The 27798-nt window shown below is 43.6% G+C and overlaps 1 protein-coding gene across 1 annotated transcript in view; it reads left to right on the forward strand.

The window, feature by feature from the left end:
- PPIL2 (peptidylprolyl isomerase like 2) overlaps nt 1-27798 on the forward strand; it is a 38474-nt gene that overhangs the window by 2325 nt on the left and 8351 nt on the right. Inside the window, exons 2-12 of the mRNA XM_069961102.1 lie at nt 1723-1772; nt 4152-4197; nt 5905-5967; nt 8931-8982; nt 16768-16819; nt 20111-20202; nt 20398-20487; nt 22188-22263; nt 24170-24330; nt 24432-24507; nt 26982-27088. Coding sequence (XP_069817203.1) covers nt 1723-1772; nt 4152-4197; nt 5905-5967; nt 8931-8982; nt 16768-16819; nt 20111-20202; nt 20398-20487; nt 22188-22263; nt 24170-24330; nt 24432-24507; nt 26982-27088 — 865 coding nt within the window. The remainder of the gene's footprint in view (nt 1-1722; nt 1773-4151; nt 4198-5904; nt 5968-8930; nt 8983-16767; nt 16820-20110; nt 20203-20397; nt 20488-22187; nt 22264-24169; nt 24331-24431; nt 24508-26981; nt 27089-27798) is intronic.

Consider the following 27798-nt stretch of genomic DNA (forward strand, 5'->3'; position numbering starts at 1 on the left):
GTAACTTGTCCTTGGAGTGCATTACGCACAATCTTGTGTCTCCTACTGTAATGAAGAGTCAATGAGGAGTTTGCGGCGCCATGTTTGTTTCAAACTCTGGCACACCTCACCACTGCTTCCTCCTTCCTCTTCTCCTTAAAGAGTCACTGTCGTATTTTTTTTTTTGCAGAAATCAATAGTCCAGGCGATTTTAAGAAACTTTGTAATTGGGTTTATTAGCCAAATCTGCCATTATCTGCATGTAAAAAGCCTTTTCCCAGGTCCCCCCCCTCCTTCCTCTTTTTCATCCACTCCAAAAAATCTGAAAATTGTGACTTGTTGCATGAGTCACACTCTGTCTATTCCTATAGAGAGGGGAGGGGGGAGGAGGAAGGAGGGAGTTAGCCGGCAGCAGAAAGCAGATAACAGAGGATTACAGGCACGGAGCTGGGTGACAGCTGTAATCCGAGGTCAGGGAGGTCAGTGGTGACTGTCCCAAGAGATATCAGGTGAGGGATTTGTAGATTAACTCTTTGTTGTCCTGTTTTGGTCTTTTCTTTAGCTCTCTCCATAGGAGAACAATGAAGACAGGGGGGAGAGCTTCAAACTGCTTTTTCATGATAAAAATGCATTTTTCGGATAATAAACCCAATTACAAAGTTTCTTAAAATCGCCTGGACTATTGATTTCTGCAAAAAAAAAAATCACGACAGTGACACTTTAATGAATAATCTCTGCTGTCCTGCCTCCTGTATACTCACACTGTCAGCCAGTGTCTTGAGTGTTTGCTTCAGACATAAACTGCCTACCGGGGAATGATCTGCAATCATATATAGTCAAATCTTCAAGCCTAATTGTGTTGGAGCTGTGGTCTACGGGCAACTATTTCATTTATATCAGAGGTTTCGAACCCAGGAAAAAATAAAGTTTTGCTCTCTAGGTGAAATACCCCTAGACCACGGCTCCAACTCAACTAGGTCTGGGCATTCAACCATATCTGATTGCAGATCAGTCCCCCTGTAGGCAGTTTATGACTGATATCAACACTCAGACGCTGGCTGACAGCGTAAGCGAGCAGGAGGCCGGGCAGTAGAGAATGATTATGAGGAAGGAGTGCGGAGATGTGCCGGTGTGTGGCACAAACGCTGAGCCACAACTCTTTATTGCAGTAGAAGACTTGCGCATAACCCATTCCACAGACAATTTACCCAAAGGTACCATGCTCACTAGGGGCCTGACAACTCTGTCAAATTGGCGTAGCCTAGAGTTTCCGTACCCTAGGCTTGTCTCTGCGTCTGATACCAGTCTATGGGCATCTTTAAAGTGAGTGCTTTACCTGGTGGAACTACTGGTTAGCTATCAATAAAAGCATTCAGAACATCTTTGCTGCCTGTGTTTTGTAATTTTCAATAAAAAAAGTTTTTAAAGAGTATCAAGGATAAAAGGTATATCGTTCCCTGGGGACTAACACTGTTATGCAGTGAGACTTAGCAATGCTGGGGGCTAGGGAACCCTAAGCCCCGCCTCCTTGACACTTTTTAAGACATTGTCTATGAAAATGAAAACACAGACTCATACAACAGTATAGACCCCCTACGTGCTAGGAGTGCTGTTAGGTGGCATGGATAGACAATGAATCATTTTATGATGGTTTTTTTTTTATTTTTTTTTATTTGGGCAGATGGATTATGTTACTGCATTGTCTCCTCTTTGCTGATGAATAATTCTGCTTTGTTTTACTAGGTACATTACTTGTGCGGAGTATACTAACTTCTACGGAGGAAAAAAAGCAGGTATGAGCTAAATGGTACAAGAACAGTGACGTATAGTTAGTGCATTGACATGTAGCATATTTTGTACACTTAAAGGGGGGTTTCCAGGAGTTTCTTAGGATATGCCATGAATTTAAAAGTCTTGCAGAATCACTGTGAGGCTGCTGTCGTACACATTTTGATGAACTGCCACTTCTGTTCTTGAGCCAAAGCCAGGAGTGGATCCAGCAAGTGGGAGATAAAAGTCCTTTCTTTTTTATTCCTCTGAATCCATTTCATTTTTTTTGCTGAAAAACTGCAGTGGCAGTTCTTAAAGGTTAAAGGGAATCTGTCACTAGGTTTATGCTGCCTTAACCTCTTAAGGAGATATCACGTGCCCGTACGTCATATGTCCTCAATAGCACTTCAAAGCGGGGCCGCACAGCGACCCCGCTTTGAAGCGCCGCGGTCCCGGGTGCCGCGTGTAGCCCGGGACCGCCGCTATTAGCGGGAACGGTCTGATCGCCGTGCCCGCTAATTAGCTAATCGGAGGCAGTTGTCAAAGTTGACAGCTGCCTCCGATTACCAGAGGCAACCGTTCCCTGGTGTCTAGTGGGGTTGTCCCGGAGGAGCGATCTCACTGTCTGAAGCCGGCCGGGGAGTCATCCAAGATGGCGCCGTCCCCAGCTCGGCACTCGTTTGTTTCCGACTGCAGCAGCCGAAAGCAAACGAGTGCCGATCTCATTGATCTTTGCTGTATATCTATACAGCAAAGATCTCAATGAGAGATCAAAGTATATATACTAGAAGTCCTCTAGGGGGGCTTCTAGTATATGTGTAAAAAAAAAAAAAGTGTTGTTAATAGTAAAAAAGCCCCCTCCCTTAATAAAAGTCTGAATCACCCCCCTTTTCCCAGGTTTTAAATAAAAGTAAACAAATAAATAAACAAACATGTTTGGTATCGCCGCGTGCGTAATCGCCCGACCTATTAATTAATCACATTCCTGATCTCGCACAGTAAACGGCTTCAGTGCAAAAAAATCCCAAAGTGCAAAATTGCGCATTTTTGGTCGCATCAAATCCAGAAAAAATGTAATAAAAAGTGATCAAAAAGTCGTAAATGCGCAATCAAGGTACCGATAGAAAGTAAACATCATGGCGCAAAAAATGACACGTCATACAGCCCCATAGACCAAAGGATAAAAGCGTTATAAGCCTGGGAATGGAGCGATTTTAAGGAACATCAGATACAATATAAGTTATACATGTTATATATTTTAATCGTAACGACTTGAGGAACATGCATAACAAGTCAGTTTTACCCCAGGGCGAATGGCATAAAAACAAATACCCCCCAAATAGAAATGCGTTGTTTTTTTTTTTTCAATTTCACCACACTTTGAATTTTTTTCTGGTTTCACAGTGTACTTAATGCAAAAATTCAGCCTGTCATTGCAAAGTACAATTAGTGACGCAAAAATAAGGGCTCATGTGGGTTTCTAGGTGGAAAAATGCAAGTGCTATGGCCTTTTAAACACAAGGAGGAAAAAACGAAAACGCAAAAACGAAAATGGGCCCGTCCTTAAAGGGTTAAATGAGGGCAGTATAAACTAGTGATATAAATGCTGTATAGATCGGTGTATTACTTACATCATTCTGTTCAGCCGTTCTCCTAATATGCAGGAGAATGGCCTTCATGCTGCACTTCTCCCCCCGCCCTCCAGCTGCTGATTGACAGTTGGCTGCCTATACACAGCATGTATAGATAACTGCCAATCAGCAGCTGGTGGGTGGAGTTTACTGCATCTCTACATCAATATCTAGGACTACTGGGCTCATGCACATAATGGAGAAGACTACTTATTGGCCATGTTATTCAGGAGGATATCTCTGGATCAGCTTCACAGAACAATGTAAGTCATACATCATTCTGTTCAGCTTCTCTGTCACTAGTTTATGCTACCCTGAGAGAGGACAGCATAACCCTCCTGACAGTCTCTTTAAAATCTAACCTGTCCCTATAGCACATGGGGTACTAGGGATGAAAGTAAGTTTACCTTTGTCCTCAGTGCTGTTTTCATGCTTTTAGCAGTTTATGAATATCATCAGAGCAAGGTGGCCGGGGGTGGATCAGTTCCCTGGGAATGGTAGCTCTGCCCCCAGTGCACACCTCATTAGCATAGGGAATAAACTGCTAATAGCACAAAGGACAAAACTAAGAAAATTACTATGATCCTCGGGGCCCAATGCACTGTAGAGACATATCAGCAGGTTATATTGTTAGTTAGTTTGATAGTTTCCCTTTAAAAAAAACTTGTGTGTGTGTGTGTGACAGCAGTCTTACAGCATGTTTTGGTCTTTTAAACTTACGCATTACCAGTGGGATACATGTTAAAAAAAGATTCTTTTTTTGCTGAACAGATATTCCAAAGTCAAACTTCAGACGCTTACCATTTGATCACTGCAGGTTTGTTACTTGTTTTCTTATCTATAATGTTATTTTATTTATTTATATTTTATCATTTCATGATGTTTTGATTTTATTTACTCTCAGGGAATGTAAAATATTGGCAAAGCTTCAATTGTAACTTTTTGCAAATTGATTTATCAGTGATTTATTATTATTTTTTTTATATATATAAGCGTTTATAAAACATTGCATTTTTAATAATGGTGTTTATAGTTGTCCATTAATTGGTAAAGCATGCCGTTCAGCTACGTACAATCTCTGGAACCCACAGTTTGGAGGGGTTCCTTTTAATTCCTGCATTGTTGGGATCAAGTGCTCTAAGGGTAGCTTCATGCGTACTGGATCCGCAGTCGATTTCGCTGCAAACTCGCAGCATGAAATCCACTGCGGATCCATATAGTGTGAGGTCTGTTACATATCCGCAGCGGAATTTTCATTCTAATGCGGATATGTAAGCCAGCCCCTTTAATCCCCGCGCAGCACCCGGCCCAGAGCATACATTACCTGCTCGGCCCACGGCTGTGTGTGAGGCTCCCGGGTCCCCATCAGCCAGTCAGTGCTGCCGTGCACTGATTGGCTGATGGGGAGCAGGGAGCCTCACACACACAGTCGCAGTGCCAAGCAGGTAATCTATGCTCCGGGCCACGGGGGGGTAAAGGGTCACATACTGCCTGCGGGTATGTGACCCATTCAACTTCACACTACCAGGATCCGCAGCGGATCCGGTACGTGTGAAGCTACCCTAAACATCACTGCTCAGACCCTTGATGCTTCTGCTAAACTCTAATTTAGGCAGCTGTAACATTGGCGCTCTGAGTGCATTATCAGCTGTCCAAGTGCAGTTGGAATCAGACACTCGCTCCAATACACATTCCTGCATTTCAATGTGCTTCTGCTTTTCATATAAAATTTTTTATAATTGTCATGCTTTCTAATATGGCACCGTCCAGGAGACTACAGCTCCCATCATGCACCGCACCTCATACATCTTCCTCTCTCTCCTCTAACCTGTTATGCTTCCTCCCCCTCTCTCTTTTGTCATAATTCTGCCTACTTCTACTCTTGCTTTGTACCCGCTGGGCTCTGCATTGCACATACAATGCTGAGCTGTGTTAGGGGGAAGGAGATGTAGGATTAAAGGGGACAGAGGGGGAATGGGATCTTGGTGGAAGGGAGCTGAGGATGAAGGTCATGGAGAGATATGAAGGGGCATTCATACACTGAAGAGGGTGCACACTCTTACTGGAGGCTCAGCCCACTGAAGGTGATGTCAGTGGGTCACAAGTCCTCTGTCTCATTGAAGAGATGGAGAACGCACAAGCCACATCTCAGAAGTTTGGGTATGCATGGATACGGCCATACCAAGCTGGTACTGTACACAAGTCCCATTCTAATCCAGCAAGCCTTGTGCGCGGAACCGACCTAGTGTTGTGTCTATGCATACCTGAAATTATAGTGTCAGAATGGATTTCACACCAATTGGGTCAGTGTACATCATGACAGGTCCAATTTAAATCCATATCCTGCCTCCAAGGAAAATTGATATTTACCCTTTAAATGTGGACATCTGAAAGGTAGCTTCGCTAAGTTACTGTGCTAACCTGGTGGGAGCAGGGTTATCCAGATCATTCATACATTCAGTTCATTCTCTCTATGTTGAAAAGCTATGTAGCCGACTTGCTAATAATTGAGACTTTGTTTTAGCTTATCTTTGCAGCCCTTTGAATATCCCGTGTGCACCCCAGATGGAATTGTGTTTGACTTACTGTAAGTATATATATTTAAATGGAAGTGTTATTAAATTCACTATGTCAGCGTAAACTGCTTTGACAGCATTTTCTTACATATATCTGCCCTCACCGAGACCACCATCCCTTCACAGACTGAGATTTGCTGTACAACGTATGATTGCTTCAGATAACAGGTAGTCCACCTTCCACATTGGACAGGTGCACAAACCTAAGAAACATTGTACAAAATATTTGGGGAATATTCCCTTCTGCTAAGGAACTACATTTTATTTTCCAAATTCAAAAAAGGTTTTATTGAAATGAACATGGCAAAGTATGTACTCGGTACAAAGTTGAAAATTAGGAGCTCTTAAAGGGGTACTCCGGGCAAATTAAATAATTTAACACTGCACTTACAAAGGAAAGTTATATAACATTGCCATTTACACTCATTAGGACAGCTGTAATGTTACCCGTTTTTCAAAGAATCAAAGTCCCACAGGAAGTTCTGTAGTTTAGGAAGAAGGAAACACATCACGTCTCAATGCTGTTCCACAGGTGCCATATTGAGAGGTGATGTATTTCCTCTCTGTCACAGGGAAACCCACCCCTCAACACATCCTCTGCCCGCCCCCACTCCTCCTCTGCCCGCCCCCACTCCTCCTCTGCCCGCCCAGTTTTACAATACATACTATATTATCTGTCGGGCTCCCTCCTCTGCACAATCTCAGTCTCCTCTGCTTCTCAGTCATCCTGGAGTTCGGCAGCTGCCTGCAGCATCAGATGTCACATATCTAATAGGAGGCATTTGACACCCTTTCAATGCCAGATGCCTGCTAGGAGATGACTGGTGTCTGATGCTACAGGATTCTCCTCCAGAATGACTGAGAAGCAGAGGAGACCTTGGACACCAGATTCAGCTATAACTCATAGTCCAGCAGCTGACAGCAAGCAGCAACATCTTTCTGGGGCTGAAAGGGTTTGTTTCAATGCTTCCTGGAAGATCCTGGCCGAGTTCAAGCTCCTTAAAGATGTTGCTGCTTGCTGTCAGCTGCTGGACTATGTGTTATAACTGAATCTGGTGTCCGAGGTCTCCTCTGCTTCATAAGCACAATCACCATCATCAAGTATCAGCATGGCATGATGGTGGGGGTTGTATGTGTGTAAGCTGGAGTAGCACAGCTTCCAGAACTACTACCACCATCATTGTCTCTTGGACAAGATGCTGGTAGTAATTTTTCAAGCTGTGCAACTCCAGGTTGCACAACCACAACCCTCAGCATCATGACATATTAAAAGTAGACAATGGTGGCTGTAGTTTGTATTCACTGGACGGACACCCAAATAAGGGGGCTGGGTTGTCAGTATTTCCCATTACTGCTTGTGTAGGGGACTAAGCTGTGCAGTGGGAGGGGAATAGATGGAGGGAGGCAGAGAATAGAGGAGCTAGGGATGGAGGGCGGGGTTGTGGCCATGTTTGTGGGTGGGAGGAGGAGGTGGGAGGTTTACAGAGGCAGGCCAGGGAAACAAGGCATTGTGGGGACTGTAGGAATATGCAGCACACAGACACTGGTCCAAACAGGAAGCTGGAGATGTAATCAGCAGCAACAGAGAACAGTGCAGGGGGCAGCGAGAGCAGCCAGAGTGGGAAGAAATGTGACAGAGGAAGCCAGTAACCATCCCCCAGTGTGTGAGGAGTTTAGATTTCACAGGGGGTGCCTGGATTACTCCTTTAAGCCCCTATGACATGGGGCGATCTGTCAGGTCAACGCTCACTTGCTCTTCATTCCCCTGCCTGCTGTGGGAGCATGTAATAGCAAGGAGGAGCAGGTGGTGGCCAGGAGGGGGCCACAGGTAGCTGCAGGGGGGCTGCCCATAGGAGACAGCAGCGGTCTGCTGCCGCCGTTTTGATTACACGGAGTGGCGGCAGCAGGTCGTTGCCAGGCTGATCGTTGGCATTTCAGCCTGTTGAAAGATAACGATCAGCCAACATCGTGCATGTCAGCTGATCGTTGTCTTCTATTACACGAAACCATTATCGTCCGAATACGTCTGATAATCGATTTGTGTAATAGGGGCTTAATGGTGTGTTTACACAGAGAGATTTATCTGACAGATTTTTGAAGCCAAAGCCAGGAACAGACTATAAACAGGGTGCAGGTCATAAAGGAAAGACTGAGATTCCCTGTCAAGTCCATTCCTGACTTTGGCTTCCAAAATTGGTCAGATAAATCTGCCTGTGTAAACGCATCATAAGGCTAAAAATAAAGGTGTAGAAAGAGTTTATGTAAATAAAAGCAAACAATGTAAATGGGTAAAGCATAGAAAAGAGCGCAACTCGAGCAACTCTGAACCTGAGCATGCAGCATTTGATTAACGGTGGCTGAAGAAGTTGGATGCAGTCCTGGAGAGTCCTGGAACACATGGATACAGCCAATAAGTGTATCCATGTTTTCCAGGCAGCCTTAGGGCTGCATCCAACTTCCTCAACCACTGGTATCAAATGCTGACAGCTTGGAGGGAGGGGGGGGGGGGCGAAACATACTTGCCAATAAAATAAAATAAAAAACTTTTAAGATGTCAACAGCACGTTCTCGCTCTGCTGTGTGTCATGTGACCTGGAAGGACTCCTAATGCAAGTCAACGTGGCCGTCCAGGTATCATAGAGTGTGGAAAGGAGCACATGGAAGTGCAGTCGTCTCCCTGTTCGTTCTACTGGTCGGTTAGAAACAGAGCGCTCACTTTAGACATGTCTCTAGGAGGGGGAGACTCTATCTCCTATAACGCAATTACATATGGCTGGGAGGCAGCAGCCGCTTTGGTAGCGTGTTTACACCCCAGACTCCTAATGGATCCTGTGCCAGATCCAATTCACAACACCACATGCATCAGTATTTTCCTCATGAGATATGATGGAATCTGCATAGTCGCTAAGATAGACTCCCTAACAGATGTGACCTCAGCCTTGGGGTGTAAATCTGCGTATTTCTCTTTCTGCAGAAGCATTGTCCCATGGATAAAAAAATTTGGCACTAACCCCATCACAGGAGAGGTGAGTGTCTTCCTATTTTTGTGGTTAAATCATTATTTTATCTTATTTTTACCAGTAGAAAGTACTGAAAAAACAAACAAAGCGGGACATTATTTTTGTGTAATGATGATTATTTCTTCATAAATGTATGTCTATATGTTCTTATGCAAAAGTCTGGATTCTCTTTCTCACTTAACATGCTCTGGAGAAAAGAGATTTTATTTTCAAATCAACTGGTGCCAGAAAGATCTACAGATCTGTAAATTACTTCCAGTACTTATTAGCTGCTGCATGTCCTACAGGAAGTGGTGTATTTTTTCTAGTCTGACAGTGCTCTCTGCTGCCACCTCTGTCTATGTCAGGAACTTTCCAGAGCAAAAACAATTCCCCAGGGCAAACCTCTCCTGCTCCAGACAGTTCCTGACACAGAGGGTGGCAGCAGGGAGCTCTGTGTTGGATTTGTATTACTATAATCTTGGGGACTGGAAATGGCACTTTTAGGGCCCTATTACATCAACAGATTATCTGACAGATTTTTAAGCCAAAGCCAGGAATGGAATTGAAAAGAGGAGAAATCTCAGTCTTTCCTTTATCTCCTCCATCTCATAAGGTGTTGCAGCTGGGAGAATGAGTGCTCAGAAGCTTCTTCAGGCTGATATCCCTAGTCATGTTTCAAGGCTTTCTAAATGGGTCAGCCTTAGAGCATTGGCTCTCCAGCAGGATAGGTTTTCTATGGTGATCTGCTACTACTCCGGACAGTTCCTGACATGGACAGAGGTGACAGCAGAGCGCACTGTGTCAGACTAGAAAGAACAAACCCTTCCTGCAGCACATACAGCAGCTGATAGGTACTGGAAGAATTAAGATTTTTAAATAGAAATCACTTACAAATCTATATAATTTACTGGGACCTACTAATTTGGAAAAAAAAATCTCTGGAGTTCCCCTTTAGGAAATTCTTTTATATAAACTTGTCACAGACTAGGTTTTCTACAACTACTTTCTTGGCAGCCTAGCTTTTCTCCAGGCTATTGGCCATATCTTGAGGGTTTTCCTGTACATACTGAGGTCAAGAAAAAAGGAAAATGATCAAATGCAACAATTCCTTAAAACTCCACCAAATCCTATAATTGTGTTATGTATTTGCTGCAATGTGAACACATTCTGTGTCTCTGCTTCATGACATTAAGGGGCCGATTTAGGTTCAAACCTGAGATCATCGGGTACCGACTGCGCATGCTGTGTGGAATAGCGATGCGCGGTGGGCGACTGACGATTTCACAAGCACCATACATTACCTAAGCATGTTGCAGGGCTTCTCCTGCGCTCCTTCTTCCTCCCAGTCCCGTGCGCAGCAGCAGCTTTAGTGCGGCCTGTCTTAGCTGACAAAACGCTTTGCCAATCACTGGCCAGGAACGCCGCGGCCAGTGATTGGCTGAGCGGTCTGTCAGCTCAGACAGGCCGCACAGAAGCTGCTGCTGCGTGCGAGACTGGGAGAAGGAGTGCAGAAGACCTGCAACATGCTAGGTAATTTATGGTGTTTAAACAAGGACTGCAAGGACATCAGTAACAATGTCCCTGCAGACCTCGCTAAACGATTATTGGGCCGTGTAATAGGCCCAATAAACAAGCGCCGATCTAGCAGATTAGCTCTCATTTACATTATTGATCAGGCCCCCACCGGCCCGTAAAATAGGACCCTTACACCTATATCAGGGTTAGGGGACTTTGGCTCTCCAACTGTGGCAAAACTACAACTCCCATAATGTCTGGACAGCCAAAGCTTTAGCTTTGGCTGTCCAGGCATGATGGGAGTTGTAGTTTTAAACAGCTGGAGAGCCAAGGTTCCCTACCCCAGCCCTATAGCTTTGTCCACATAATCTATAGTCAGAATGACTGTGAATGTGACATTCCTATAAACCCTGTGTCCGCCTTGATTTTCATACCCCTCAAATGATGGTAGCAAATGTGAATAGTAACAATAAGATGTGCATGACCTGGAACAGGCTCATCTCTAAGTCCTGCATTCGTCATAGCAAGGCTGTAAGCCGCATCACTGGGGCTATGTATAATCCTTGACCTGATCCAGTTACTGGCTGATACATATAGCACATTAATACAGCTCACCCAGTATAAAGGCTACAATATGCTTCCCAGCAGGGAGGTGGATGAGTCATGTATTATTGGAGTGCTCGCTACCAGTCAGTGAATGCTTACAGTCATGCAACCTGCTGTGTCATAGCTTTGTATAAAGAAGTGGTGTCCATGTAGAAGCCTCCTGTAAAAGATCTCCTGACATTCCGCGATCCAGACGTGCCCTGCAGAATACTTGGTGATGTCAGTATTTGATTGAAATGATTAGTATCATAAGCAATCAACTGGTGCCAGAGATTTGTAATTTACTTCTATTAAAAAATCTCCAGTCTTCCAATACTTTAGTTACTGTATGTCCTGCAGGAAGTAATGTTTCAAGTCTGACACAGTGCTCTCTGCTGCCACCTCTGTCCATGTCAGGAACTGTCCAGAGCTGTAGCAAATCCCCATAAAAAACCTCTCCTGCTCTGCAGTCTGGAAAGAATAAACTATCTCCTGTAGGACATACACCAGATAAGTACTGGAAGACTTGAATATTTTTAATAGAAGTAAATTACAAATCTCTGGCACTTTCTACACCAGTTGATTTGAATAAAGAAGAAAATGGTGAATAACCCCTTTAAGGAATTAAACATTGTCAGAATGTGTGTTGAATATAATCAGAAACAATGAAAACTAAGCACAAGAAATAATTTAAATGGCCCCCCAAAAAAAGTCTGCAGTTCCAGATTTCCACACTAGATGGCGATACATTGCTATTAAGCACCGCACAGTGACTGAAGCATTTACTTTCTGCACTCAATGTGTTAATTCAGGTAGGGATCTTAAAGGGTGCTGGGAAGGTGACTCATCACATGACTGTCTGACAGAAGCAAATATTTATAAGGGATGTCTGTTTTTGTTAGGCTTCAAGGAAGTTGTAGAGACAAAGTAGATCAGTAGGTTAATGATTACACTCCATCCCCAGCTATGTTGTTTACAAGCATGTCATGGTGAATACAGTAGTTAGGGCTTAGTCCGTTTCTAGTCACTTTTCTGGTCATACTGCATATTTCCATTGTGCTTTTCATATTCTTTATATAGCACAATCTTTCCCTCTACGTGGTCTGAGGGGTAATGGGGGTTAGCAGCAAGTAAGGGTCAGAGTTTTGGGGGTCTTGCATCAAATCCCATCTGTGAGAAAATGTAAATAGGCTCACATGTTACTATTCATCATGTGCCACATTTATTATGGGTTTTAGTCACTCTTCAGACCCTTTTCTACCAAGTTTGACTATAGGGGAGTGGCCTAAATTCACCAAAAATTGTGTAGACAAATAGAGACACGCCTGCGGAGGAAAACAAAATATGTCAGAAAGTTATATAGATTTGTAATTTACTTCTATTTAAAAATCTGCAGTCTTCCAGTACTTATCAGCTGCTGTATGCCCTGCAGGAGGTGGTGTATTGTTTCCAGTCTAACACAGTGCTCTCTGCTGCCACCTCTGTCCGTGTCAGGAACTGTCCAGAGCAGGAGAGGTTTCCTATGGGAATTTGCTTCTGCTCTGGACAGTTCCTGACCTGGACAGAGGTGGCAGCAGAGAGCGCTGTCAGACTGGAAAAATACACCACTTCCTGCAGGACATACAGCAGCTGATAAGTACTGGAAGACTGCAGATTTTTAAATAGAAGTAAATTACAAATCTATATAACTTTCTGATGCCAGTAGAGTTGAAAAAGAAAACACTGGAGGTCCACTTTTATTTAATAGTTATTCAAAGCTCAGGGCACTATTACACAGGTCGATTATCAGCTGACATCACCCTTTCAAATAGAGCCAGCGATCTGCTAATGTGCGAGCACTTACTTGGCTAGTTGTATCTTTAAAAAAAAAAATTAAAAAAAAATAAAAAATATATATATATATAATTGATTGTCACAGGGAGTGAGGCCTACAAGTGATGGCAGCAAATGGCCACACAAATGATCCAGGGATCGATAGTGCGGCCCTCTCGGCACAGTACTCGAGTAGTATAAGTCCTCGGGTACGCCGGTTTATTGAACAGCCTAAGCCACCTTGATAAATCTGGAGCATTTCAAGACTATCTAGTCCAGGGGTGTCAAACTCAGGCCCTCCGGTTGTTGCAAAACTACAATTCCCATCATTCTTGAACAGCCAAAGCTTTAGCTTTGGCTGTCCAGGCATGATGGGAATTGTAGTTTTGCAACAGCCGGAGGGCCTGAGTTTGACACCTGTGGTCTAGGCTAAAGGCGTTTTTTTTTAAGTTAATCATTGTTGGACATACAACCTGTTTACACAGGGTGAAATGTGGCTCTTTATTGGAACTTTATATGGCCGAACAAGTTATAGGCAGCAGAACAACTGTTCAACCATATTTTCCATTTGTAATTTACTTCTATTTAAAAATCTCAAGTCTTCCAGTACTAATTAGCTGCTGTATGTCCTGCAGGAAGTAGTGGATTCTTTCCTATCTGACACAGTGCTCTCTGCTGCCACCTCTGTCCATGTCAGGAACTGTCCAGAGCAATAGCAGATCCTCATAGAAAACCGTTTTGTTTTGTTCTTTATCTAGGATCCCCCATTGGTTGCCTCCTGTTCAGCCACCCCTGTGCCTATTCTCCTAGCAGTATATTAATATCCACACGTATAATTACAGCTTCTATTCCCACCTCCTTCTCCGATGTTAATGATGCGCTCCACCCTGACCCGTCTGCATGCCTTGGATATCTGGCATTCTATTAGCGTGCATAAGCTTGCCTTGCACATGTCACACTTTATAGGCAGAGGCAGCAAATGTTTCATTCATGCCCTACAGATATTTGGCCCGTGTCACAACCTCCTGATTTGAGCTATTTTAAAGGGTGATCTGTTAAGCCGTCCTCTATGGTTATGCCAGGTGTATATCCCTAGCTGAATGATATTATACAGCATATCCATTACTGGATGGAGTCACATTTCACCATTCCCTAAAGCAGGGGTAGGAAACCTTGGCTCTCGAGCTGTTGCAAAACTACAACTCCCATCATGCCTGGACAGCCAAAGCTAAAGCTTTGGCTGTCCATGCATGATGGGAGTTGTAGTTTTACAACAACTCAAGAGCCAAGGTTCCCTACCCCTGTCTTAAAGGGTTTATGGCCCTTTCTAAATTCTGACAACATGGTATATTTAAAGTGGTTGTCCAGCGAAAATCTTTTTCGTTCAAATCAACTGATATCAGAAAGTTATATAGATTTGTAATTTACTTCTATTAAAAAAATCTCATACTTATCAGCTGCTGTATGTCCTGCAGGAAATGTTGTTTTTTCTTTCAGACACGGTGCTCTCTGCTGACATCTCTGGCCGAGACAGGAACTTTGCCTCGGTTTTCTATGAATCCCTATAGAAAAACTCCCCTGCTCTGGATAGTTCCTGACTCGGCCAGAGATGTCAGCAGACATCTGTGTCAGACTGAAAATAAAACCACATTTCCTGTAGGACATACAGCAGCTAATAAGTATGGGAAGACTGGAGATTTTTTAATAGAAGTAAATTACAAATCTATATATTTTTCTGACACCAGTTGATTTGAAGGAAAAAGATTTTTGCTGGACTACCCCTTTTAAAATCCGTATCCTCTTGCCATCTTTGTATACTAGGCTGTCATGCACACACCCTGCATGGGATTGTGTGTCAGCAACCCCTTGAGCTCACTGCGCTAGCTTCTTAGAAAGTAGGTCACAGACTCTCCACCCTACCATGAGTTAACCTGCGTCCTGCCAGGAGGGCAGCCAGACACCAAGTCCAGAGACCAAGTCACTGTTTCAATTAGTTCACCTATTACTCTTTCTCTTGGCCGTGTTACATAGCTGGTCATGGGTGATGGCGCCAGGGAATGTAATAGGGCAGGTGTTATAATACAGGAGAAAACAGTGTCTAAGTATACCTGACTGAGATAGCAAGCAGCTGGGCGGTCAGCCCAGGATTAACCTATAGCGTGCATGAGAAGAGCAGGGAAGAGTAGAACTGCTAATCTTCCTAAGCTTCATAGATGTTTGATAGTCAGCTGATCCCTCCTGTATATAGACAACTAGAGAGTACAATACAGGTGGATCGCGGAGGGAATAATACCCTATCAATGTCTTCTGCTACTACAGGAAAATGTTGTGTAAGATGTATACCGTAAAGTGTCGCTGTCGTTTACATTTTTTTTTTCCAGGAATCAATATTAGAGGCGATTTTAAGAAAATTTGTAATTGGGTTTATTAGCCAAAAATGCATTTCTATCATGAAAAAGCAGTTTGAAGCACTCCCCCCTGTCTTCACGGTTCTCTTATGGAGAGGGGAGGGGTGGATGGAGATGAGGCACCAAAACAGGACAACAAAGAGTTAATTTACAGCTACATCACCGGGCTATCTCCTCTGAAGTCAGCACTGACCTCTCTGACCTCTGAATACGGGCTTTCTCACAGCTCCCGCTGTGTAATCCTTTGTTCTCTGGTGGCAATTAATTCCCCCCTCCCCCCTCACCTCTCCATAGAACAGACAGGGCTCGACTGGTGTAAAAATTGAGATTTCCTGATAATGAGCAGTTAATGAATGAGAGGAGGGGGGGGGGACCTGGGGAAAGTCTTTTTGAATGCAGATAATGGCATATTTGCCTAATAAACTTAATTACAAATTACAAAACTACTTATTGATTTCTGCAAAAAAAAAAAAAAAATACGACTGACACTTTAAAGGGGTTTTCTGCTTAAACATAACTTTTGATATGGTGCTGCCCATGGTGAAAGTAACAATTTATTCCATACTTGTTGTTATCTATTCAGTCCCCTTCTCCCAGTTCTGACCCTGCTGCTTTCTGCTGAAGACAAAGAAATCTGTGTCTGAGCTGTTCTGTCCGTCTCTGCTCCGAACTCCCTTCTTCCCCTTCCCTTCTGACATGACTCATGTAAACAACTCCCTGACAAGCTACTTTGAAATGCTGGGAGGGTATCACAGTGAATTTATCAGCAACTTGACCTTAGATGAACCCTCCCAGCATAACAAAGTTGAAGATACAGCCTGCCAGGGAGTTTTTTGCTCTGAACTCCCTTCTCCCCCTTCCCTTTCGAGATGGCTCAGGTAAACAACTCCCTGGCAGGCTGTATCTGCAACTGTAATGCTAGGAGGGTTAATCTAAGGTCAAGTTGCTGATGAACTCACTGTGATTAATCCTCCCAGCATTACAAAGTAGCCTGCCATGGAGATGTTTACCTGAGCCATCTCAGAAGGGAAGGGGGAGAAGGGAATTCGGAGCAAACAACTCCCTGGCAGGCTGTATCTTCAACTTTGTAATGCTGGGAGGGTTCATCTAAGGTCAAGTTGCTGATGAACTCCCTGTGATACCCTCCCAGCGTTACAAAGTAGCCTGCCAGGGAATTGTTTACATGAGTCAAGTCGGAAAGGGAAGGGGAAGAAGGGAGTTCGGAGCAGAGACGGTAAGAACAGCTCAGACACAGATTTTTTTTATCTTCAGCACAAAGCAGTAGGATCAGAACTGGGAGAAGGAGACTGAATAGATAAGAACAAATATGGAATGAATTCTTAGTCTCACCATGGGCAGCAACATATGAAACGTTATGTTTGAGCAGATTACCCCTTTAAGTATAACAGACCATTGGATTTGCACTGAAACATGACAACCTCGCAGTACTATTTATTGGCCATATTAATTCCTTGTTGTTTTTATGCAGAAATTGGAGGCCAAATCCCTTATTAAACTGAACTTTGTGAAGAATCAGGATGGTAAGTCTGTTATGCTGTAATGTGCCGGTTTTCAGCTGCCTATACACTGGCATAGTCATACATGAATGTACATAGTACAGCTGTATATGTATCACATACTAGGAAGCCAGTGTTTGGACTGGTGTTTATATGATAAAGTATTCTTGTGTAATGCCGTGCATAGAACTGGCCGTTCTGGTGTGGCGTTCTTGTGACTTTGCCCTGCTTGATCACATTTTTATGTTGCAATACAGATTGTTTGTTCCATACAGTAAAGAGAACATGTTGAGTTCCTGTTTCGTTAGGAAGAATTAAAGGGGCTTTCCGATTAAAAACTACTTGTCCCCTATCTACAGGAACTCCGTGCCCCTCACGGCGAGCTCCAGATCGCCCCCCCCCCCCCCCCCCCCGAATAGAGGCGAGGGTCGGCAGGTGGCCCACAGCTCTATTCATTCTCTGTGGAGCCACCCGAAATAGCCATGTGCTGTAATGGGATGGTAAACCTGTCCCATTATACCTGAAGATGAAACAGAAGAGATTACAAATAAAGAGAGCCAAAATAGTTTTCTTTTAAATAAACTGGTTACTGAAACTTATATAGATTTTCATCTGTTTAAAAATATCAGGTCTTCCAGTACTTGTCAGCTACTGTATGTCCTGCAGGAAGTGGTGTATTCTTTTCAGTCTGACACAGTGCTCTCTGCTGCCACCTCTGTCTGTGTCAGGAACTGTGCAGAACAGGAGAGGTTTTCTATGGGGATTTGCTACTGCTCTGGACAGTTCCTGACACGGACAGAGGTGGCAGCAGAGAGCACTGTGTCAGATTAGAAAAATAGACCACTTCCTGCAGAACATACAAATCAGCTGGTCTCAGAAAGCTATATAGATTTTTAATTTACTTCTATTAAAAATATCAGTTATTCCAATACTTATCAGCTACTGTAAGAAAAAAAATATATATATTTTTCCCGAGTGCTTAAACTTACATATGTACAGTGTCCCTATGGGAGGACAGAAAAAAAATGCTGAAGAACAGAAGAAGGAGGGATCGGATGTAGCAGATACTTTTAATTGGAATAAATTGAATTGAGTTGGATCAGGGAATTGGACCCATGACAACCATAAAACCTTGTTGGGACTCCTCTATATAAGGGGCACAAGTTTCCTATAGGATATGAGATCTAGATACACTACAAACATTCTATGCAGGGGAAGGGATTATATCAAAATCATCTCCCTAACTTGGATGAATGTTTTATGTCAGGGATGGAGAACTTTCGGCCCTCCAGCTGTTGCAAAACTACAATCCCCATCATGCCTGGACAGCCGAAGGCTGTCCAGGCATGATGGGGGTTGTAGTTTGCAACAGCTGGAAGGCCAAAAGTTCCCCATCCCTGTTTTATGTGATACCTGGTGCAGAAACCTTTTTTTTTTGGGGTCACATACATCATTGGGTGCAGATTTCTAGTAACTGGGACATGGTCGTTCAGGGCTTTCCATGAAGCTAGTCTCCTTTGTCAGTCCTGCTGTGGTGTATTGTGTGCTCTCACGACACAGTATCATGTGGCCTACCAGTAAAAGCAATGGTGACATCATTGACAGGTAGGATGTAAAGGGTATTTCCTGCTGGATCTAGGTGAATTTCAGAAAAATCTTAGAAAATTCTTTTAAAGTGTCACTGTCGTATTTTTTTGTGCAGAAATCAATAGTGCAGGCGATTCTTAAGAAACTTTGTAATTGGGTTTATTAGGCAAATCTGCCATTATCTGCATTCAAAAAGCCTTTCCCCAGCCCCCCCCCCCCCCTCCTCTCTCTTTCACTGCTCAGAATCAGGAAATCTTGACTCTTTTACATCAGTCGAGCCCTGTCTAAACTATGGAGAGGGGAGGAGGGAGATTAGTTGCCGGTAGAGAACAAAGGATTACACAGCGGGACCTGGGGACCTGTGTTAAAGCCGGTATTCAGAGGTCAGAGAGGTCAGTGCTGACTTCAGAGGAAATAGCGTGGTGATGTAGCTGTAAATTAACTCTTGGTTGTCCTGTTTTGGTGCCTCATCTCCCTTAACCCCTCCCCTCTTCATAAGAGAACAAGAGGGGAGAGCTTCAAACTGCTTTTTCATGATAAAAATGCATTTTTTGGTTAATAAACCCAATTATTCGCCTGTACTATTGATTTCTGCAAAAAAAAATTAAACAACAGTGACACTTTAAAGGTAATGTGTCATCAGACAACGACTTATTGTCTAAATAATGTTCTTATGTTAGGGCCAGTAAAACTGGTGGAATTCTGTCAATTCTTTTGAGCGGAGAGAGGAGGTGCGCAAGCCCTCCCATAGACTGCCTGTATGACACGGAGGCTGGCGGGATTCCGCCGCTGAATTCCGCCAGTTTTACTCCGTGTGAACTCGCCCTTAAACATATTTTTACAGAATTTTTGATTATTTTTTATTTTTATTTTCCAGTTTTCTATCTATATTATAAACTAATCTTGCAGTTTTCATTCTCACCATCGGGAATACAACTAAGCACAGACTTCCTGTTGTGTCTGTAGCAATGAGAGGTGGCTGCTGTAAAGTGATCTGTACAGCATTGCAGCAACATGTGACACCAGTAGAGGAGACAATATCAGCTCCCTGTGGAATGACCTCTTCAAAGGTCACCAAGCACAATCAGTAATGTTTTACATTCATCTCAACAGACTGTCTATTGTCGTTTATGTCCATGAGTCTTGCTGCAAAGCATGTCACTAAATGCTGTTAAAAAAAAAAAGCTCAGGCAAGATGGCAGGGCCCGTAACAATGTAGAAATAGTGAAATAAAAAAAAATTAAGTCAGAAAATAGAAACAGATTAGAATAAAAGAAGTTTTATTATCTGACTCTAATCAGTAAAAGAAAATGTAGGTGACGCATTCCCTTTAAACATATTATAGTCTTGAAATGGACTGTTTCTTCCTCTGCACTCTGTGGGCCAACCCCCATTTTTACAGGTAATTTCAAAACCATTGTCATCCACCTAGCAATCCACCAGAAAAATAGGTTTACCTCCAAAGGGGTTATTCAGGATTGGAAAAATCATGGCCACTTTTTTCCCACAAACAGCACCACCACTGTCCTCAGCTTGTATGTAGTTTTGCAGCTCCGTTCTATTGAAGTGGATGGAACAGAACTGTAATACCGCGCACCACCTGGGGACAGAAGTGGCGCTGTTTATGTAGAAAAGCAGGCTTCTGTAGATGTATATATATATATATATATATATATATATATTATATTATATTGTGTTACACTTATACACTTAACTTTTATTTTATAGGGAAGTATCACTGCCCAGTTCTGTTCTCGGTTTTTACCAACAATTCCCACATTGTGGCTATCAGCAAGACCGGAAACGTCTTCTCAAATGAGGTAAATACAGACTGCAGAATCCTGCTATACATTTATAGTTAATGTGCAACTAATGTGCTGAGATCTAGGCTGCCCTCTTAAGCTTTACTATACATGCCTGTTTAGGGATCCTTCATACAATTGGCTTAAATAGAGCTATCCATTTGTGTATGTACAACCCTGGCAGTAAAATAAACGTGTATTTTCCCCACCCAGGCTGTTGAACAATTAAATATTAAACCGAAGAGTTACAAAGACCTACTAACTGATGAACCTTTCACCCGGCAAGACATTATAACTCTGCAGGTAGGAACTTGCATCATCCAGTTCTGTGGGGGCTTAAGCTGTAAGAAGTATTTGCTGCAAGTAAAAAGATGATGATGATAAAGTAATACACACAGGCCTCAGAAATCGACTGTATAGTTACTGCTGTATAGCTCAACACCAGGGCCGGCCTTTGGGGTGCGCGACCTGTGCATTTGCACAGGGTGCATCACTCCTGGCCAGCTGGGGGACGCTCTGGCAGACAGTCAGCTGCACACCTGACGTCTGTCTGCCAGAGCGCCCCCCTAGCTGGCCACCTGCCCTCCTTGCATAGTGGTTGGTTTGGGGCACTTCTGAAGACAGACGGGCTAGGGACCTGGCAAATTAATGTTCTGGGTAGGTCCCAGTAAGCTCCACCCCCCGGTGCCCACCGCAGGTGGGATACTGCCTTTCTCCTTGCCACAATGCAGCCTGCTGAACTGTATGCCGGACAGGTCATCAGGACATAAATCAGTCGGCTGTGTGTGTCAGCTGTTCTCTGTAGCACAGGCCCTGCTTCCCCATCAGTGTGGTGACCTGTGACCTCTGCCCAGCCCTGTGCGTCCTCCCTCCTCCACAGCAATTCGTGCAGAGTCCAGGATCCTCTGCCCCTGCTGTAAGCCTAATGATTCTTCTCTCGCCTCTGTCTAGCTCTTTATCCTCCTTCCAATCTACCTCTCTCTCTCCTATCTAACTATCTCTATCTATCTATTTATCTCCTGTCTGCCTACCTACCTAGCTAGCTATCTTCTTTTTCTTTCTTTCTCTCTGACAGTGCAAAGTGTGTATATACTGTGGCAATCTACTTCACATACACTGTTCTGACCCTGGTGCTGTGTAGACATGCACTTCCACAGTATATACAAACACTGGCATCTCTCCTCTCCTTGCCTTCTAGGATATTTTTGTAAAATAAAAATATTTAAAGAGAGAATTGTCCATAATGTTATTTAAAAAAACAGTGCATAACTACTACCCCCATCATACCCAAACAACTGAAACGGTGCATAACTACTGCCCCCAGCATACCCCAACAGCTAAAACAGTGCATAACTACTGCCCCCAGCATACCCCAACAGCTGAAACAGTGCATAACTACTGCCCCCAGCATACCCCAACAGCTGAAACCGTGCATATTACACGGAACGATTATCGTTCGAAAAATCGTTAAATCGTTCGGACTTGAACGATCATCATTTAGTGTAATAACAGGCAACGATTAAACGACAAATGGGAAATCGTTGATCGTTTAATAGGATCCGGACCTATTTTTATCGTTTGATCGTTCGCTCATCGTTCGCACATCGTTCGGTGGAATAAGAATTCACAGCTGAAACGTACGCAATAGCGACGACTAAACGACCGATCATCGTTTCGTGTACTTGGGCGAACGATTTCGGGTCGTTTGCCTTAGCGGTCGTTTAGAATGTTAATCGTTAGTCGTCGGAAAATTGCTGGGTGTAATAGTACCCTTAGTCTTGGGAGTGTGAAGGAGGGCCAATGGGTTAGATACCACTCCGGCTCCATTTTATCACAAACTTGGTAAGATCCACCTCTATTAACTCTCCCTTCAGATTACATGGGGGGACCTTGACAATGTTTCCAGTTCTCACGATTTTTCTTTAGTTTTCTCAATAAAAACAACTAAAAAAAGTTTTTAACTTTGGCTACTGTATAATCTTTATTTTCTGGTTGTTCACTAGGATCCTTCTCAGCTGGAAAAATTTAACGTCTCAGAGTTTTATCATGTCAAAAACAACCTAAAAGTCATAGATCCTGGTAAGTTTTGTTATCTCCTACATTTGGCAATAATTAAAGGGGTACTTTGGCAAAAAAAAAATTCTTTCAAATCAACTGGTTTAAGAAAATTATATAGATTTGTAATTTACTTCTATTAAAAAATCAGCAGTCTTCCAGTACTTATCGGCTGCTGTATGTCCTGCAGGAATTGGTGTATTCTTTCCAGTCTGACACAGGGCTCTCTGCTGCCACCTCTGTCCATGACAGGAAGTGTCCAGAGCAGTAGTGAATCCCCATAGAAAACCTTTCCTGCTTTGGACAGAGGAGGCAGCAGAGAGTCCTGTGTCAGACTGGAAAGAATACACCACTTCCTGCAGGACATACAGCAGCTCAAAAATATGGGAAGACTTGAGATTTTTAAATAGAAGTAAATTACAAATCAATATAACTTTCTGAAACCAGTTCATTTTATAACGATTTTTTTTTTTTTTTTTTTTGCCTGAGTACCCCTTTAAGTACCTTATTTCTTTTTCATTGATATTTACAACCAACTCTTATATCCAGGCAGACAAGGATATTAAACAAGTCTGACCTCTGGGACCCCTGTGCTTCACAAAAAGGGGGTCCCCAAAGTCTAATTTTTTTTACCCAAAAATCATGCTGAGCGTGCTTTGTTCCTCTCTGTAGAGATGGATGGCATCTAAGGAAACGGCTCATTAGACACGTTAATTGGCTCCTTAATTCTCCACATTAATATGAGGCGTCATTGTACAACCCCTTTACTCATCTACTTTATAGCTTTACACACATCAGACTTGTGTTCCCTTTTATAAGCTTCAGTTTCTATATGTCATTTGAGCAACTCCCAGTTACAACCCTCTAAGCATTGACACAAATGACTTGGATAAGCTTAAGTGCAGCACGTATTTAGAGTTAAAAACTGAATTGATATTCCTATGTTTTATGTGTGGTGAGTCTTGATTTTCTAAACCACAGCGTGCACCAAGTAGGCCTATTGCCCTCATTGCAGTCCCTGCTGGATGGGCACCCAGCTTTTTTTTTTTTTTTTTTTGTGTACGGTCTATATCAGGGGTACTCAACAACTTTTAGTGAAAGTCCACTTACCGGAGTCTATTGTCAGGTGAAGGTCCGAGCTGAACATCAGTAGTAAACTTGTTTTGTTACTTTTCACAAACGTTGTTGAACTATTTACCTACAGAATTGATACTTATTAGTGGTAAAACTGGCATTTTTCTTCTCTCACCAGCCCTTATATAGTCCCCCTGTGCGCTCCTCCCGTAGTATATAGCCCCCCAGTTGCTCCCCCAGTAGTACATAGACTCCTGTGCTCTCCCCCAGTAGTATATAGACCCCTATGCGCTCCCCCAGTAGTATATAGACCCCCTGTTGCTCCCTCAGTAGTATATAGACCCCTGTGCGCTCCCCCAGTAGTATATAGCTGCCCCAGTAGTATATAGCCCCCCCAGTAATATATAGCCCCCTTGTGAGCTCCCCCTCCCGTATAGAATATAACATAAAAAAAAAACCACTTATACTCACCTGGATCCGGGCGTCTCCTCTTCTCTTCGCTCTTGTGGCTGCACTGCAGCAGTCACTAGAGGCTGCTCTCCCCTTCTTCCTGGCTTTGGCGCTCCAGTGACGTCACTCGAGCGCCGAAACCAAAGGCAGTGGCCAATGGCTGCCTCTGTTAGTGCTGCCGCACAGTTACTATGAGCGCTCGTTATGTGAATACTGAGCTGCAGCTGGGGTCCAGACAGCTGTCCTCCACGGTCCACCAGTTGAGGACCCCTGGTCTATATGTACAATATGCAGTATATCTGTCCATGACAACGATGCAGTCCATAGGGATGTTGTGGAGCTATAACATTGATGTTACACACCTGACAACCCTCTTCATTCTCTTATGTTCAAATAAATATTCCAGAGGAAGAAAAAGCCCGCCAGGACCCATCATACCATCTAAAAAATGCTAACATGGAAACACGCGAGACACTTAGTGAACTGTACAAGGAATTTAAAGGGGACGAAATGCTGGCGGCCACCATGAAAGGTCCAGTGAAAAAGGCAACGGATAAACTAAATGCGGTGAGAGATAAGCGACACGTACAACTTCCTCAGTTTAGCCAGTTTTATATGAGCTGGTAAGTATTGTACTTGTTGTAGTAAGTATTGTCTCTTTTATGCAGGCACACTACTCTACAGGTGCTGTGAGCGCGTCTTTTACCTCCACGGCAATGACCCCTGAGACCACACATGAGGCTGGTAAGTCCCCCCTCATCTTGTCTTCCCTGCCTCTATCTCTTGTTCTCCCACTACCATTGTATCTAACAGCCGCTTACTTCTGTAGCAACATATTAAAACTATGGATATGTTGTACATATATTGTTCTGTCATTTTGGTTTTGCTTCTATTTTTTAGAGCTACGGGGGCATTCACCCGTTCCATGCTTGGTCTGTAGTACAGAAGATGTGCTGTGCAACAAGATTCTGAGCTCTGTTACTGTTTAAATCTTCGTGCTCCTGCACTGACATGCTCTTTCAGTACAGTAGCGCAGAGATTTAAATAGTTTCGGTGCTCCCGACACCATTCTTAACACTGAACCCTGTTCTGTAGCACACCTGAGGGCCCTATTACACGTAGCGATAATTGGCCAAATCGTCCCGATTCAGCCGATTTATCGCTCCATGTAATAGAGACATCGATCAGCTAATGACAGTGATTATCGGCTGATAGTTAATTCAGGTTTAGAAACTAAATCACCGGGTGCTGACTGCGCATCGCTATATGTAATAGCAATGAGCGGCCTTTGGCTGTCGATTCCCCACCTGACACCTTACTTCTCCCCACTACCAGTCTTCTCTCCTGTTCTTCGCAGCTTCCTGGTTCCGGCGGCAGTCCCTGTTGGATGGGCACCCAGCTTTTTTTTGTGTACAGTCTATATCAGGGGTACTCAACAACTTTTAGTGAAGGTCCACTTACTGGAGTCTATTGTCAAGTGAAGGTCCGAGCTGAACATCAGTAGTAAACATGTTTTGTTACTTTTCAAAAACGTTGAACTATTTACCTACAGAATTGATGCTTATAAGGGCTCGTTCACACAGAGCAAAAGCAGCCTAATTTGTGCGCTGAATCAGCGCTGAAATTTCAGCCGTTAAAATAGGTGCAGAGCTAATTTCCATTGTGTTGAATGGAAATTCTGCTCTGCAGTTCACACGGTGGAATTTCCGCACTGAACTAATCCGCTTTCCGCCAGAAGAATGAACATGTTCATTCTTCCGCTAGCGGAAGCCTATACAAACCAATGGGGCTCTGATTTTCTTTCTCAGCGTGGAATACGCGCGTATTCAGCGTGGAATACAAGCGGAAATTACGCGCTGAATCAGCGCGGAAATGGGGAAAAAAGGGGGGGGAGGATTCTAGTATATATTCTGGTATAGTCTAGTTTACTCACCAAATACTCGCTGAATTTCAGCGCTGAATGCATGCGGATTCAGCGCGGATTCCTCGAGTATTCCGCGCTGAATTTGTCAAGAGCTGATTACGAGCTGAACACTTTCCTAGCGGAATACGCAGGGATTCTGCTTACATTCTGCTTATATTCTGCTCGGAATTCAGCATCAGTTGATTTCAGGCGGAAATATTTCCTCGCGTAATCCGCCCCTTTTGCTCTGTGTGAACGTAGCCTAAGTGGTAAAACTGGCTTTTTTTTTTCTCTGACCAGCCCTTATATAGTCCCCCTGTGCGCCCCCACCGTAGTATATAGGTATATAGTCCCCCAGTTGCTCCCCCAGTAGTATATAGACTCCTGTGCTCTCCCCCAGTAGTATATAGACCCCTGTGAGCTCACCCAGTAGTATATAGACCCTCTGTTGCTCCAGCGACTGAGTGGCCTGTCCACTCGGCCAATCACAGGCCGCAGTGGTGCTGTGATTGGCTGAGCGTCGGGTCAGCTGACAGGACGCGCAGACACTACTGCCGCCGGGCTGGGAAGCTGTGGAGTACAGCGGGGAGAAGTAAGGTGTCTGGTGTTTTGGCAAGTCATGTTGTAATATTAATTGCACACCATGAAACAGTTATCTTGCTTCTTTCTTATTTTCTTATTGTTTTATTGTTTTGGCAAGGGCTGCATGGACATCGCTAACTATGTCCATGCATCCCTTACTGCCTGATTATCAGCGGTCTAATAGGTCCAGTAAACGAGCGCCGATCGAGCAGATCGGTGCTCGTTTACTAAAATGATCGGGCCATAGTCAGACCATGTTATAGACTCTTAGGGGGACATTTATTAAGTCCGGCGTTTTTTACGCCGGACTTAAAAATGTCCCCGCATCTCCAGCGCTACGGGGATTTATGTAGAGGCGGACTGCCTCTACATAAATCCTGTGCGCTCGGCCGAAAACCTACGCCAGCTGAGGACTGGAGTACGTTTTCGGCGTATCTTTTGGCGGAAGGGCTGGTGAATCTCGCGGACTCTGAGTCCGTGCCCTCCGTTCCGCCCCCTTCACACACACCCCCCGGCGTACTCGGCGGAAAGTGCCGATTTGCTAATATTTTATTCGCAAATCTGCCATTTGCAAATAAAATAATACGCAAATCGGCACTTTCCGCCGAAAATCATCCGTAGGCCGGATGATACATGTCCCCCTTAGGGTTTATTTTTCTCCTTTATGATAACCAATCTATTTATTTTTATGTATTTGTTGTTTTTTTTTTGCTTTCTTCTCCTCATCACACAGCCGCCATTGCAGAAGATACCGTCCGCTATCAGTATGTAAAAAAGAAGGGCTATGTTCGTCTTCACACAAACAAGGGTGACCTCAATCTGGAGCTGTACTGTGACAAAGTGAGCGGCTACATGCATCTATAGGGGACTTGGCGTGATTCCACATAGAGTGACCTGTACACGTTTGGAACATTGAGTCAGTCATGGGGATCCATGCATTGTAATTGTTAATCACTCGGGATGATTCATAGCGTGGGCGGATGTGTCTAGTCTGAGATAACTATCAATATGCTGCTCCTCAGAGTTCACATTTTTATGATTGATGGGCTGTTTGCTGAAATGTTAGAGAAAAATGCAACATAATTAAGATGATAAAGCTAACAAGGAGTCTTGGAGGCTTGACTGCCGAATGATAACCGAATGTTTCTTTACCTTCAACTCTGCCGAATATGAGATACTGTAGCTACCATAGCAACACCTTATCAGCTTCTAGATTTTTTTTTTTTTTTTTTCCTTCTGTTACTGTGGCAACAGAGATCCGGGTGTGTCCGACAAGTTACTAACTGTGGGGGTGGTGAATGAGAGACATAAAGTGTTAAATATTTAAAGAAGTTGTGACCCATTTTATGTAACCTGAAAGGCACGGGGATATCATCCGCCTTATGTTACATACTAAACCGGGAGTTAATAATACACAACGATTTTACAGAAAATCCAATCGGGTCCAAATCGAACTTTAAAATCAGACACAAAGCAACACAAAGAAACACAAAGCAAGTGACATAATACAGACCTGCACCCACTGTTGGGAGGTCTGGCACTTGCTTAAA

The sequence above is a fragment of the Dendropsophus ebraccatus genome, chromosome 3 (assembly GCF_027789765.1).
Source record: "Dendropsophus ebraccatus isolate aDenEbr1 chromosome 3, aDenEbr1.pat, whole genome shotgun sequence".
Lineage (NCBI taxonomy): Eukaryota > Metazoa > Chordata > Amphibia > Anura > Hylidae > Dendropsophus > Dendropsophus ebraccatus.